The sequence below is a fragment of the Mercenaria mercenaria genome, chromosome 12 (assembly GCF_021730395.1).
Source record: "Mercenaria mercenaria strain notata chromosome 12, MADL_Memer_1, whole genome shotgun sequence".
NCBI classification, from domain to species: Eukaryota; Metazoa; Mollusca; class Bivalvia; order Venerida; family Veneridae; genus Mercenaria; species Mercenaria mercenaria.
The window spans coordinates 43,069,676-43,084,995 of NC_069372.1; the positions used below are offsets into that span (position 1 = coordinate 43,069,676).

The following is a 15,320-nucleotide window of genomic DNA, read 5'->3' on the forward strand; positions in this document are numbered from 1 at the left end:
GATCATTTGCGATTCTAATAATCCGTGTTTTTACATGTTATAATTAGTCATAAAATTATGTATTTAAACCTTTATCTTTCTTTCTCTTTTTTCAGGAGGAAAACGTAAGTAAATTAATAACTAATTTTTACATTAATTTTTATTTTATGTTACATCGAATAATACATTTTTTGAGATCTAATTTACTCTCTGATTAATTTAAACATCAACGAAAATAATTTACGTAAAATTGTTTTCCCTAGTTCTATTTCGTTTTTAAATATAATTAACTATTTCAAATTAATTTTCTTTATTGCAGGATACAAGCGTTACGCCAGAAAAGGTATAGTTACACCTTTGATTCTTATATTCTTTATACCTAAATGCACAGTAAATTACATAGATAAAAATTAAAATATATAGATGAATAGATTCAGAAAGAGGTTTCTTTATTCTTTTACTTAAACGGTGTTTGCAATAATTACAAACGGAAAAATTGGTGTACGTTTGTTTGTTCAGTTCGAAGCGCAAGTCTCTATTCGTAAAACATATTAACGGAAGCATGCATTATTTAAAAAGAGTATCGCCATTATACATATATACTACTGGTAAAAGAAATTTCTCATGAAGATATATCTCTGACATCTGAAAACATTTGTATTTGTATGGAATTAATTTACAGAGCTACATAACAAGCAGGATTTTGCGGGTTCGAATAGTTGTTAGGACTTTGTCAAGATCATTTTTTTTTAAATTTACGCTCATGCTAGGTATTATTTTTCCAGACAGCAGGGCTAAACAATTATGTGATATATCAAGTTTCCATGGTTTTGCTACCATTACGTTTCATGTTTCGCAAATGTTGCCGCGTATAGTGTGTATATTATACAATCTGATGGCGGGATTTTGTCACATTGGTGCTGTTATTTTCGTGAAGGAAGAAGTGAAGATTCCGTTTTATAAAACAATTCCATGATTATCTTTTCAGGAGGCAGGGGCGGTGGTATGGGAGGAGGTATGGGCGGTGGTATGGGAGGAGGTATGGGTAGTATGATGATGCAACTCATGATGGGCGGAGGTATGGGTGGGATGCCAATGCCCATGATGGGAGGTATGGGTGGTATGCCAATGATGGGAGGTATGGGCGGAGGTAAAATGGGCGGTGGAATGCCAATGCCAATGCCGATGCCACCAATGCCGATGCCGATGCCAATGCCAATGCCAATGCCAATGCCGATGCCAATGCCAATGCCAATGCCAATGGGAGGAAAAGGAGGTAAGACTTTTCTATTTTAAGAACATATTCTGTTTTTACAATATACTATCAGTTTAATCTACTTAATTTAATTTAAAAACGTAGAATACTTTTGGATGAGCAGAACAGTTTACTGTCGCAGGATATTTCTATTTGAAAATTTTAAAACAGCAATTACTTGATGAGCACTTTGATAAACTTTATTTTTATTGTAGGTATGGGTGGTGGAATGCCAATGATGCCAATGGGCGGGGGTATGGGAGGTGGAATGCCAATGGGCGGCGGAAAGGGTGGAATGGGCGAGGGTATGCCAATGATGCCAATGGGTGGTGGTATGCCAATGATGCCAATGGGCGGTGGTATGCCAATGGGCGGCGGAAAAGGAGGAATGGGCGGCGGTATGATGATGCCAATGGGAGGTGGAATGGGAGGTAAACAATTTCTTTTACGTCGATAACATTTGCCTGCTAGATTAGTAAATTTAGAAGGACTATAGTATTATAAAGAAACAGGAAGAAAAACTCCACAGGCAGTTGTATTTCTGATTTTATCTAGATCAAGCAAATGAATATTTAATAGGTCCTGTACGCTTACTAATCTGCATGTCCCGATTAAGGGAAGATCACAAACTTTGAGCCATGGTTATTGTGTATTTGTTTACCACCATTGGGTTAACGTCGGATTGACTCAGTTTAAGCCTAATTTACGACTTAGAAACTTGATACGGTAGATGCATAGACCAGGTGTCCCTTCAAATAGGTAGACAACTGCGCAGAAACACCATCCTTCCATAAACAGCTGCTTGGCAAACTCATATTTCAGAATCAGCTATGGTGTGCAACTGATTCGAAGTCTGCCAACTTAAAGGCAAATCTGACAGTTTCCTTCTAAAAGATTTTTTCTAATATTGTAGTCTTTTGTTGACTTTGACAAATGAATTGAAAATAACTAATAATAATTAAAGGTCAGGTGTTTGTTTTATATTTATTAGATGCTCTATTTTTTATGAAAGCTAAACTAAAACTACCAAATTATACAAGATTTCCCAAAATATTTGAATCTTGTTTTAAGTTGTAGCAAGCCATTATTCCTGTAAGTTCCTACCAGAATTTATTTCAATACAACCAGATGAACCTTTATTGTACTTACGTACTAATAACCAAGTTAAATGACATTTGGTTAACATTTTAGTATATTATGGCTATTTTTACCAAAAGTTTTGCCTGCAGCTAAATATCAAGCTGTAGTAATTACATAGATATTGTATTGAGACTTCACATGAGGCGTTCTTGTCATCAGACGTGCTTGCATAATCAAATAGGAAGAACGTTTTGTGAGTACGAATTTACTGAGATGCAACTAAATCCAAATTTGCATCCGTGTCAGTCATTATCACTGTGGTAATTTCTTTCGAATAGTCAAGCCACGCGATGACCCAGTGAAAGGTCTTGTTAAAGATTTATAAGCTGACAACGCAACATAAATGCATCTACATTGTATTATCAAAGGTAAGCCATGTGAGAAATTGAAACAGATCACCAGAATTGGTTATAAGTGGCTTACAGAAAATTAGCACAGCGGCTTTTTTTAAAGTTTAATTTTAAGAGAAAAGTAGCTTTTGCGCTTATACTAAAATGCAACAATTCAACGTGGGCACGATACTGGCATCAAAGAAAATTTGGTTCATGGTTAAAAAGACTGAAATTCCTTTTGAAAATGATACACTCGAGTTAAATTTTTGATACCCTCGAACTGATGGTAGATCATGCGTTTTGTATTTGCATTTTTTTTAAATTAATACTCATCAATTCGAACACCAAAACTTTTTAACAGACTCATTTATCTTCAAACCGAAGTTTCTCTTGATGTTTCAGCAAGCCGGTGTCTTGTTCAAAAGAGAAATTAATGTTTTTGTGTTGGTGCATCAGCAAGCCGTTTGAGAAAAGTTTTTATTTTACAATCCATATTACTCGTCATATCTGAGATCTATATGCAGAAAGATCGATAAAAATGATTTAAATAGTTTAAATGAAATTAATCTATTCTTATAGAACTCCACCATTATCGCATAGATTTACGCCTTCTGCTGTATAAATACGCCTAAATGTATTAGATACATTTTTTTTATTATGTACAGATACATTCGTAGCCAATAGATGAAGAGCTTAACGCAGATCTAGGAATAAAACAGCTGCTAAATCCATATTATTTTACCATGTATCTACAGCTGTATGGTGACTCGACTACGGGAGACCCACAGTTTTGTGACTTACTTCGGAAAACTAAGTCTAATCAATATGCTATAGTATATGTTCCTACAATTTGAACACTGCATATCATATATTTAATGTAGCGGACTAAGTGCACGATGGCCTAATGAGCATTGCACATTTCATCACATCTCACGAACTGATCAGTAGGAGTCTGCTATCATTTTGCTTGGTTAGATTCTTTGCTGCCAAAATATTCTTATAGATTCCACTGACCTTCATTGTAACAGTCTTTAACTGTCGTGCAGCGGCCATAAATGGTCGCCCTATATTAAGTGTTACTATATAATTCATTTAATGTTGCTACATAACAGAGTTCCGCTTAAGCTAATGCTAGAGGTGAAGGTAAGGATGTTTGTCCTTGACATAAAAATCATTCAAACCAAGTCTGTAATAAGTTTACTTGGCTGCATTCTATATTTCAAAGGGTTCTTCGTGAAGATTTGATTAAAGGGTATGTCTACTTTAAGTTTTAAAACAATTTTACCACGCCAACTTACGGCATTAACCGGTAATTTAAGAATCATTATTACTTTTTATAAAGGAATGATGATGCCAATGGGTAAAGGTGGTATGGGTGGTGGTATGGGAAGAGGTATGGGCGGTGGTATGGGAGGAGGCAAAGGCGGAGCCGGTGGAATGAGAGGCGGAGCCGGTGGTGCAGGTGGTGCCGGTGGTGCCAAAGGGGATTAACTCATGTACGTTCGTGAGCTTTTTGTGTTGAACATGTATTGTCCGATTATTTTGCCAAAATGGGCGGGGTGTACTTCACCTTAACAAAAGAGAAAGAACAAATCGTAAATACATGAAAAATAATGTTAAATGTACGTGAGTATCAACTAGTAGAATGTGATACATATTTAATTTATGTACATTTCTATGAAAGTGCATTCAAGTAAAACCAGTCCCACCTAAGTAAATTGTCTTGTTTATTGAAGGAAGCAACGGCCATTCAGGTCTAAATAATCGGACATTACTTTTACATCAGAACACACGTTAGCAGTAAAGATTCAGACTTCTCAGATATTACATTTAATTAATTAGTCTTTTATCAGAACTTTGTAGTATTAGTGTTAATATAGTTTTCATAGTATGTAGAACTGAAGTTATACTATCTTGTCGCTTGTCTCAAGCATAATACATTTAAAGACTTCAAAGGTTGAATGACATTAGAAATAGCATGCGTGCTTATTACAGAATTATATCTTTAAATTAACTTGTGCCTATCTTCCTTACAAAAAGGTAACACTCAACAAAAGCGTATCACCGACATGAAGGTACACATGCTTGCAGTTAGCACAATGCACGCCGTGAACTGATCATTTACGAACTGTAACATCATTTCTAGAGAACAGTATTTAAACAATATCTGAAAATTCTTTCCTATGGGATTCGAACTATTGATGCCATCTGACTTCGTATAGGCCTATCTCCGACTTTTTTATTTTCTTAGACAAATTGCTATATTTAACCGATGATATAGTATAGAGGACGTTAAGTGCCTATTCATTTTTAGTCGGGCAATTGTACTGTATGCTTATATGAACATTTACACCTCTTTCTGACCACATGTTCTCATTGATCCCTCTTTTCAAAAAGAAAGTATTAGAATAAAAATCAAGTCGCGAAGAACAACAATTGCTTTTCTATTTTAAGGCCGATAATATATTTATATACATGTACATATATTACTGCATTTCACTTTCCTTTCATAGGGAAAAAGTATTAATGTACTTGGACCATATAAAAGACTTTCCTAGAGATATTGGCGATCTTGTATACAATCAGGAATCAACGCGCTTCTCCTCATGGACATGTACATTGGCGTATCATTCATAGCAACATTCAAGTGTATATATTCCACGCATGCGCATTAAATCAGCTCTTACATCAGTCACGGACCATGGACACTGTGATACTGCGACCTGCATACTGTTGCATTGACAAAACTGAACTATAGTCATGTGAGATCAATTTATTGCCGGATGTATGTTGTGACAGTGGCCTGCTGCCGTAACCATGCCATGTGGATAACAAATACTCTATGTGTTGATGAACAAATTAAGCCTGGCTTATACGCCCATGTTCTTGTCTTGTTATTTCCTAGTCGTTTTATGTTTCGTTTGTGACTTTATGTAGGGGTTATGAAAATAAAAAATAGATGCATTTTGAAACAGTTTTTTTTTTCTTTACCTCAGGACAAGGATGATGTTTGTGTGAAGACATAAAACACTCCACATGAAACATCTTGAATACATGAAGTAGTCAACAACGCTTGACTTGTAGCCCAAAAAGTTAACACAACGTGTATGATAATAAAGTCTTAGGTAAAATGCATTCTACAACGAAAGCGACACATTTTAAGAGGATATTGCCAACAAAAGCAAATGTTTTACAGGAAATGATATCAGAAGTATTTATAACAACAAAAAAGCTGTGCAAGTGATTAAATGTCGGAATGATGAATACAGACAATTTTCAAACAGACAAATACTTCTTTTTAAAGTAACAAGTATAAAGAACGACGATCGTTAGCTCGCTCTTCATCATGATAATGAATATTTACTATAATATCATGTAATATATATCAAAATGTTGGCCTTTGATCCATTTTTTCCATTGTATTCAATTAATCTTATAACCTATATATCTAGATATACGGTTTATAACTTCCCGAAGACAAGGTTTCAAATGAAGATCCGTCTGAGAATGTAACGTTGTCTTTTCTTAAAGGCGATCAAAGGCAGAAGTTAAGAGACTGGACTTTAAAACTCAGTTTCAAAACACTTGACTCCGATTGTTCGTTTCTCAGCAATATCTTAAGACTGACCAATGACAGATATAAATTCTGTGACTTGTCTCCGTCAGCCGTTACGTCTTTCGCTTTAATGGTTTAAGTCTAAGTTCAGTGACACTATGAGCATATAAACACATGTCTGCAGCTCTAGGACAACCATATGGATGGTGTGAATGAAACCAACACAATGTTGTTTTCAAGAAATCGATCTTATTTGAAACGTTGCTACATTTTGTCTTCCTTCAAAATGTAAAATATCAGAGCTATACGAGTCCTTCAAAAATTGAAATATAGCAATATGTTTAGGACAAAAAAAAAAAAAAAAAAAAAAAAAACAGCAACAGCAAAATAACGAGTCGAGTGCAATGAAAGTAATTAACTCACAAAATATTTCTGACGTTCCTTTTCAGTTGGAAGTGTTTAAAGCGACCATTTTTACAGCTAGGAAGATTTTTCCGCCAATACATAACATAAATCAATGTTGAAACATGAAATTTGAACACAATCAGTGTTACAAATGACTCTTGAGATGTATTTTAAAACTGACGTTATAAACTACAAAGGGACTTCCTGCAAATCTTGAAAATAGCACTGTATTCACGGAAAAGCGGACGAAGTTGTCCAGTGGTAACAGTGCCTGAATTCGAAACCAGGGGACACGAGTTCGAGCGCCTGCTCGTCAAAATTTAATTACTAGTATTCGGATGAGAGTCCGATGTATGGTCGCTTTACATCTTACACGCTAAAGAACTAGGGAAACTAGAACTAACAGTCCTCTAGAGGAGTCACCAATATGAGCTACCAGCGACATCAAAATATAACCTTACAGACGAGTATATAATATGGGGCATCTCTTCAAGTAGTCTAGCGCTCTGTCAGTAGACAAGCTCTTGTTCTAACACTAAACGTGTGAATAGTAGTTTTTAAAATGTTTTTCTTTGCTTTTCACCTTTCTCATTTCGATATTATTATTGTTATTGTAATTATCATTGATTTGTAAATATTTTTATTATTTTAATTTTATTTTACTATCATCACCATCATTCATCATCATCATCATCATCATAATCCACAGCAGTGCAGCAGCATCAACATTTTAAGTTTTATTAAATATATCGACAAGGAAACGATTTTTCAATTTATAATCTCGAATTCATTTTAAGTACTGACTGATATGAAAGATAAACGCATTTAAAAAGAGATGTCTGTTTACAAGTATATGTAAGACAAAAATAAGAGTATGTAGCTTTAAGAAGTGAAGCCACGAAGTAATACAATTACTGTTAAATTCATGTTTAAGTGTTCCATAAGAAACGTGTATAAAGGACGATTTTTCTGGATCAAACACTCTAGGAATGAAATTATGCAGGCGAATAGTAGAGATATGGCCCTTGGCAAAAATGAATCAAATTCGAGAAATATCTAAATATAGCCGAAAAAGCATGGCTACCCATTATTTTTATGGTTTCTTTCTGATGTATATGATATGAGGTAAAAAAGAAGAAAAAAATGTCCGTTGAAAAAAAATATATGAAAAAAAGTATAGTTTTTGTACATTTTGGTATATGCGAGAATTTTCTCAAAAATAGAAATTAAAGGAGGTCAATCACATTTAAGCCACATTTTATGACATTTTTCATTTTTAGTGTATTCTGTACTGAGAATTTTTAAGGAACAAAAGTACTAATTACATAGACTTGGATCCCAATCAGAAATGCATGTTTTATTATATTTTATGAATTTTTGTAATTACTCCCCTTTAATATAAAAGTATTCAAAAAGTGGACTATTTCATTTGATTTCAATATACTTTCGAGAATTATGTTTGCATTTGATAGATATTGAGATATTTCAATAATCTTAACCAAAATGTAAGTTTTAAAATAGTCTATAGATTCCAAATTCACTGATTTTAAATCTATCCTTGTTGCGCAACCAAGATAGATGAAGTCATGTTTTAAACATTCAGTGAACACAAATAAGCCTTAGCGTAAATGATCATTTGTTGAACTTTTGATGATCAAAATCTGAATAACTTTTATTGTAATGTTTGGAATTTAAAACAAAGTATAATCTTTTGTGTCAATTTCGAAATATCCTATGTACTGAATTGTAAATTTAAGAAAATGAAACCAATTTGTCATGAAATTTATTCATAGCTTCAGTCCTTGTTTCTCATATTTAGAAACAAATTTCAAATTGACCATGCACTTATATATCCTGTCAATTACATAAAAACGAGCGTGGTGACATACCTTTATGAACGCTGAAAATGATAGAGTACATACTAACGTAGATTTATGAAACATTAAAAAAATGTCATTAGAAAAAATCTAGGAAATGCCCTTAATATAATATTTTACTCAGAAAAAGGTATATGTATTCTTTATACCTAAATTCACATGTAACTTAAGGTGTTTGGGAAGGGGCCTTGTGGTTAAGGCTCGCTGACTTCAAATCACTTGCCCCTAATCGATGTGGATTCGAGCCTCACTCGGGGCGTTGAATTCTTCATGTGAGGAAGCCATCCAGCAGGCTTACGGAAGGTCGGTGGTTCTACCCAGGTGCCCGCACGTGTTGAAATAATGCACGGTGGGGCACCTGGGGTCTTCCTCCACCATTAAAGCTGGAAAGTCGCCATATGACCTATCATGTGTCGGTGCGACGTTAAATCCAACAAAACAAACAAAACAAATAAGGTGTTTGGGCCTACATTTTGTTCACTGTACATGATATTCACAGCGCAATCCAATCCTTAAAATATAGTTTTGCATCTTTTCCTATGTACAAAAAGTATGTCCAGTACATATATGGTATTGGAAAAAATCAGTTCAGTTTTAGATACTATTTCCCTGTTATCTTAAACTGTTTGTATTTGAAGGAACATGTACATAACACACCAGCTTCAGGTGCAGGAGTTCACGGTATCAAATTGTTGACAGTTCTTTTTGTTCAGATCATTTAAACTCATATAAAGCCCGCCCGCTTAGCTCAGTAGGTAGAGCGTTGGTCTACGGATCGCAGGGTCGTGAGTTCGATCCTCGGACGGGGCGTATGTTCTCCGTGACTATTTGATAAACGACATTGTGTCTGAAATCATTAGTCCTCCACCTCTGATTCACGTGGGGAAGTTGGCAGTTACTTGCGGAGAACAGGTTTGTACTGGTACAGAATCCAGAGAAAACTGGTTAGGTAAACTGCCCGCCGTTACATGACTGAAATACTGTTGAAAAACGGCGTTAAACCCAAAACAAACAAACAAAAAAAAAACTCATATAAGAAAGGGTCATATTCATTGTAGGTTAAACATTATCGCTGTTTACATTGTATACAGAATTAAATTTACACTTTTTGTCACTTGTCAGATGACATTATACAAATAATAATTTCTGAATTGCTGTGCCATGTTAAGGTCAATAGTAAGTATAAAGACATGTACATAACTATATTATAATATTCAATATATATATATACAGTCGAATACCGTTACCTCGATATTCAAGGGACTGTAAAAATTGCATCGACGTATCCGAAGTTCGACGTAACGATATCGACTATAAGGGACTACTTTGTACTTGTGTTGGACATCTATATTGTCATTATATCTAATGCCTTTTTCCAGAGGGCTTGAAAGAGGAAAAATAATATTAAACGTAAATATGATTTATATATATATCATAGCTTTATATAAAATAAAGTTCTAAGATCAGTCTCAGACTGCAGTGTTGTCTTTGGTTAAAGACACGGCTCAGAATAGGTTGACCATAGATTTGTCTTCAGTCTCAGTTTCATAACACTTGAGTCTGATTATAGGTTTCTCAGTTCTATCTTAAAACTGACCAATAAATAGAGGATATTTGTTTGTTTGCAGTGAGATATCGAAATATATCATCACCGATAAGGGAGACAATTCTGATATTTTCACTCAGGCGATTTTCTTTTTATTTTATGCTAGTTTGTGAAGATCAACGAATTTTCTGTTTGTTACGTACATAAATGTTCATATAAATCCAATATTTCATGACGAAATTCGGATTTATTTAAGCTACCGTGTTACATATGATACATTCGCTAAATTACCATGGACACTTAGGCACATTAATATCGAATATTGGTGATTAGGTTCATTAAATCAACACGACGCCATTTTGTTTTTAAAAACAAAAACTGCATTTAAATATTTTGTGTAAAAAAATACACAGTCCGCGGCTAACAGAGACATTGACAGATGCCGGTAGTTAAGTAGAGGCATATTTAAAACTTTTCGTGTCAATCCGTCAGTTCGTTGAATAACCGGAAGCTTGCTTTGTTTACCAAACACACGCTGAAGGTCATATTAAAAAAAACGACACGAAAAATCTAAACAACTGTGGAATATGCGTAAGTCCTTGGAAAATCAAGCAAGCTGCAGAATAAAATATCATCACGGATTCAATAGAAATAGCTAGGAAATATTGATCTAGGAGCTGCATAGCATAACAAAATGGATGGAAGTTGGAACACAACTGGCTTGGCTTGGAGTAGCTTAAGATCTTCAGCTCTCTCGGTTTATATACTGGATTTGGACGGGAGAGCTGAAGTTTACTCCGTAGGGAAATCATACCAATAATCGTGCCAGAAATCTGACACGCTCGCGTTTGTACATTTTAAAAGAAATCGGCAGCAGCACTTTCTGATCAGTTAATATATAGTAAAATCTACCATTGTGCCAAATTTTACGCATTAAAACCCATAATTGATGGCAGAACTACCTGACAATTTCGAACTGGTCTGAAACGTTTACTCTACGCCGCCATCTTGCTCCTTTGAAATACGAGACTGACCTTTCACCCGCGCGAACCGCTAAGAGAGCACTTACATGTGCCACTTCGCGTTTGAACTTGCATCAGCATCCCGGTGGCAAAAAAACTTGGGAAAATGGTTATTTTTTATCGAAATTGATTTGAATTATTACTTTCATAGACAAATCCTTAAGAAAACTTGTATGTATAAATCATTTCTTTTGTTTACAAGGTGCTCTACATGTATATTTTTAGCGGCTCGCGCGGTTACGTCATGCGAGAATCTCGTTGTAGCTATTCAACAATGGCCGCTGAAATGATGCTGATCTAACAGTGACTTGTAAAAATCGGCGATTTTATTGTAAGATTTGCTTGCAGAATTTGATAAATGGTGTTAACTGATGTAGAAGTGATTACTTTATCAAGATACCCATACGTCCTCGTTCAAAATTTCAGTTGACTACGTTTGCGACGAAAAGTTGGACAACTTTTTATTTTTGTATGGTTTCATAGTAGGCCTGGTCCAAAACTCTAAAGCCGCAACTATGAAAAAAAAATATAAAAAAGCGGCATTTAGAGTTTTGGAAGCCAGGACTAGGCTTGGAGTGGGAAAGTACTTCGACGAAAATGCTGGCATATTACGTAAGGTTGAGTTGATTGTGATAATTAACTAAGACAACAACCAACTAAATGTGCTGTCGCCAGTAAAATCTACCACACGATAGTGAAACAATGGAAAAAAGTAGAGGAAATTAGCATAGATACACGAATGGCAAGGCCAAGCAACCATGCTGACATTTAGGTAACATTATTTCTTTTGCAGATTTAATTATAGCTAACCTGTTTTATATAGGATTGTCTAGCAGTTCATGACTCGTGTATCACTGTATGGCTTGAGTATTAGTATAATCCAGTAATTTTAAAGGCAGCAAAGGGAGGTAATTAAAGAATATATTTCAAGGGAGATAATATATCTGGAAAAAAAGAAGTTCGGCACTGTGAGTGATATCGATTTATATCTCACTGCTATTTTCCAGTATTTCACCAATAAGCATAAAATAACAGGGATTGCTTTTGAGAATGGTCATCAAACGAAGTTTCGCAACCTAAATCCACAATTACTGTCACGTCATGCCTTTACCTTTAATTTTCTAGGTCTAAATTCAGTTCACCATGAGTATATAAACGCATGTCTACAGTCCATTTTTATAAACAGAAATCCAGTACATTTGCATGAGCATTTCAAGGTTTGACAACAATAGCTTCTGAGACCCATTTTAATTTTAAACATTATGTAAAACTTATTGCATATTGCATCTCAAGAGCCGTGTGTTTAGATTTAATGCTTTTATCATAGCCTTTCTTATTTGTTGGCGTTTAACTTTCCTCGATGTAAAAATGGTCAAAAGAAAACACATGAGAAATAAATTGAGGTTTTGTTATCTCTTATCCTGACTTTTTCTCTATATTGCGCTTTGTTTAGTTTCATCCTCAGTATGCTGAGGCTTTTCATATTTGGAGGACTCGTTTAGCTCTGAGCTTTTACACTTGACCTACCACCTAAGTCGCTTCTGAAAAAAATCCTCGACTTAGCATATTTAATGTTGTAAGTCAAAAAGACAATGACTAAGTGCCTTTATATACTAGGTAAGGATTCGGTCGTTGCCTGTATATGATGCTTCAACTTTTAGCTTGATGTTCTTGGAATTCGTCTTTTGAAACCATTGCTTAAATGTGGTCAATACTGATAAAATTACTCGATGTATGTCCGTACGACATGGTGTCCCCACTTGTGTAACTACATGGTAATATGTTACTATATAAACTTTCCTAATCCTTTGGGTCATGTGTGAGAGTCCTCTGCGAAGGAAGTATAGCTATTTTTTAGTATCATCATTTTAAAAAGCACAATATAAAAGAAACTGAAAGAGTAATTGCCTCTGGATAGTCGGTGGTAAATTCAAATAAATCTCCGGGAGTGACATAATCTCACATGCTGAACAACATTCCTATTTACGTCCTTGACTCCGGGTCACTTATATATCAAGATACATAATCCGCTGGTACTTCATGACTCTCGGTCAAATACTCCTTCAGATGCATGCGAAGCAAACCTCTCCCGCCTGGCCGCTTGATCGGATATTTTTAGAGTAATTAAAAATGCTGTTTTGTGTATTTTATTGAACATAGATTAATTATGTACACGACTCTTTGTTAATTTCTTTCTAGTAAGTGCACTCTCAAAGGCTGCGTTGCAAATAAAAAAAAATCTTTTTCATGCATTATTGAGTTTAAACGTTTGTATTCATAGGTTTCGTTACAATAACCTTATCATAGAAATCATTCGTCCAGGCTACTGGGCCACTAGGCCCCAGGCCGCTCGGTTTGAAGTTTTCAGGGTAATTTTTTTTGTATTCTATCGGACATAACATTAACTGCATACAGGATGTTGATGTTTGTTAATCTCTCAAAGTCTGCGTTGCAAATAAGCAAAATTCTTTTTTACGCTTTATGAGTTTTAACGTTTATATTCAGTTTAGTTTTCGTTATTTTGATCTTATCATATAAATCATTCTCCAAGAAGGTATACACGAGTAGCATGCCAGGCCGCTGACTTCAGGCCGCTAGGCTGCTGACTTCAAGCCGCTAGGCTGCTGACTTCAGCAACATTGTGGCCGTTACAGTGAATCAATGCTGTATTGTTCTGCTACTGGGATACTTTACCATAAATGTTTACTTTAAATATATTAAAAGATATATTTTAAGATTTCTAGCAAGTACTGTTAGGCTACGTTTAGTAAAATCCTTTGTCAAGAAGCGTCGGTTTGTCAAAATTCAGAACATTGGTTTCAAAAATCAGAACATAGAATTTCTAAGCAAATTTATACATGTACATAAATATTTCTAAAATAAACTCTACGGCATTGGTGTCAAAAGAGGTTGAACACCAAACATGTTTATCTCAAAGTCAGACAAAAAAAACAAACAAACTAGAATGTGTCTGTAGGACACAGGGTGTGCCCCCCACTAGTACATTTGTCACAAATAAAGGGAAATAATTCAAATGTTTGCAAATGTCTTAATGGGATATAGCTTAAAAATATGAAAAGGATTCATTATTCTATACCACATACTTTTTGAGCTATGAGCATCACAAACGAAAATCCACTATTTTGGCTATTTCAAAGGCCACAACTCTGTAATAAATGCTAAGATTCTACAGAAGAATGCCAAGTGTGCAAAGTCACATTATGATAAAGACGCAAGCAAGGTTTCATGAATTTACATTAAATACTTTTTGAGTTAGGCACATTATTAGGTGAAAATGTGCATTTTTTTACTATTCCAGGGGACATAACTTTAACTTTAAAAATAGGGGGAGGAGCCAGCAAATAAATAAGAGGTATGCAAGTTCATATCGTGATAAAGACTCATGTAAATTTATCATCCATTTATATCATATTTTTTTGAGCTAGGTGCGTCACAAGGTGAAAATGTGAATTTTTGACTATTTCAGGGGCCATAACTCTAAAAATAGGGGGCGGAGGCAGATAAAAAATAGGAAGTGGGCAAGTTCATATCATGATAAAGACTCATGCAAGGTTAAATCAATTTATATCAAATACTTCTTGAGTTAGGCGCGTCACAAAGTGAAAATGTGCATTTTTGACTATTTCACGGGCCATAACTCTGAAAATAGAGGGCGGACCCAGATGAAAAATAAGAGGCGCGCAAGTTCATATCATGTTTAAGACTCACGCAAGGTTTCATGAATCTATATGAAATACTTTTTGAGCTAGGCGTGTCACAAGGTGAAAATGTGTATTTTTTACTATTTCAGGGGCTATAACTCTAAAAATAGGGGGCGGAGCCAGACGAAAAATGGGAGGTGCGCAAGTTCATGTCATGATAAAGACTCATGCAAGGTTTCATCAATTTATATCAAATACTTTTTGAGCTAGGCGCGTCACGAACTTCGGACGGACGCACAGACGCACGGTCGGACGGACGGACGCACGGACAAGAGCAAATCTATATGCCCCCAACAATCATGGGAGGAGGGGGGCACACAAAACATTCAAAGGGCGTTTGTAAACACACTGTTACAGCAGAAGGGTTAGGTACTTGCTAACATTAATATTTTTTCGATATTCTTAAACGGTTACAGCAATTATTTAGGAAATGCTTCTTGAACTGTTTTATCATGCAATGCATGCATGTGAATAAAGAAATAAAAC

General features: G+C 35.1%; 1 protein-coding gene across 3 annotated transcripts; it reads left to right on the forward strand.

Moving 5' to 3' along the window:
- Positions 1-163: 163 nt before the first annotated feature.
- On the forward strand, positions 164-5,678 carry LOC123534846 (uncharacterized). Of its 3 annotated transcripts, none has more exons than XM_053519880.1 (5): positions 164-322; positions 968-1,255; positions 1,450-1,665; positions 2,653-2,742; positions 5,220-5,678. In XM_053519880.1, exons 2-4 carry the CDS (start codon positions 985-987, stop codon positions 2,697-2,699), a joined length of 534 nt encoding a protein of 177 aa, XP_053375855.1. In that variant the 5' UTR covers positions 164-322; positions 968-984; the 3' UTR covers positions 2,700-2,742; positions 5,220-5,678. The 3 variants fall into 3 exon arrangements, with proteins under 3 accessions (XP_053375855.1, XP_053375856.1, XP_053375854.1); XM_053519879.1 differs by lacking the exon at positions 2,653-2,742 and adding an exon at positions 4,049-4,202 and having other exon boundaries at positions 166-322; XM_053519881.1 differs by lacking the exon at positions 2,653-2,742.
- Positions 5,679-15,320: the final 9,642 nt, after the last annotated feature.

Bases quoted from the DNA above. Each gene is read 5' to 3' on its own strand.
- LOC123534846 (XM_053519879.1), top strand. From the start codon at position 985: ATGGGAGGAGGTATGGGCGGTGGTATGGGAGGAGGTATGGGTAGTATG. The intron at 1,256-1,449 runs GTAAGACTTTTC...TTTTTATTGTAG, and splicing joins GCCAATGGGAGGAAAAGGAG to GTATGGGTGGTGGAATGCCA. The intron at 1,666-4,048 runs GTAAACAATTTC...CTTTTTATAAAG, and splicing joins AATGGGAGGTGGAATGGGAG to GAATGATGATGCCAATGGGT.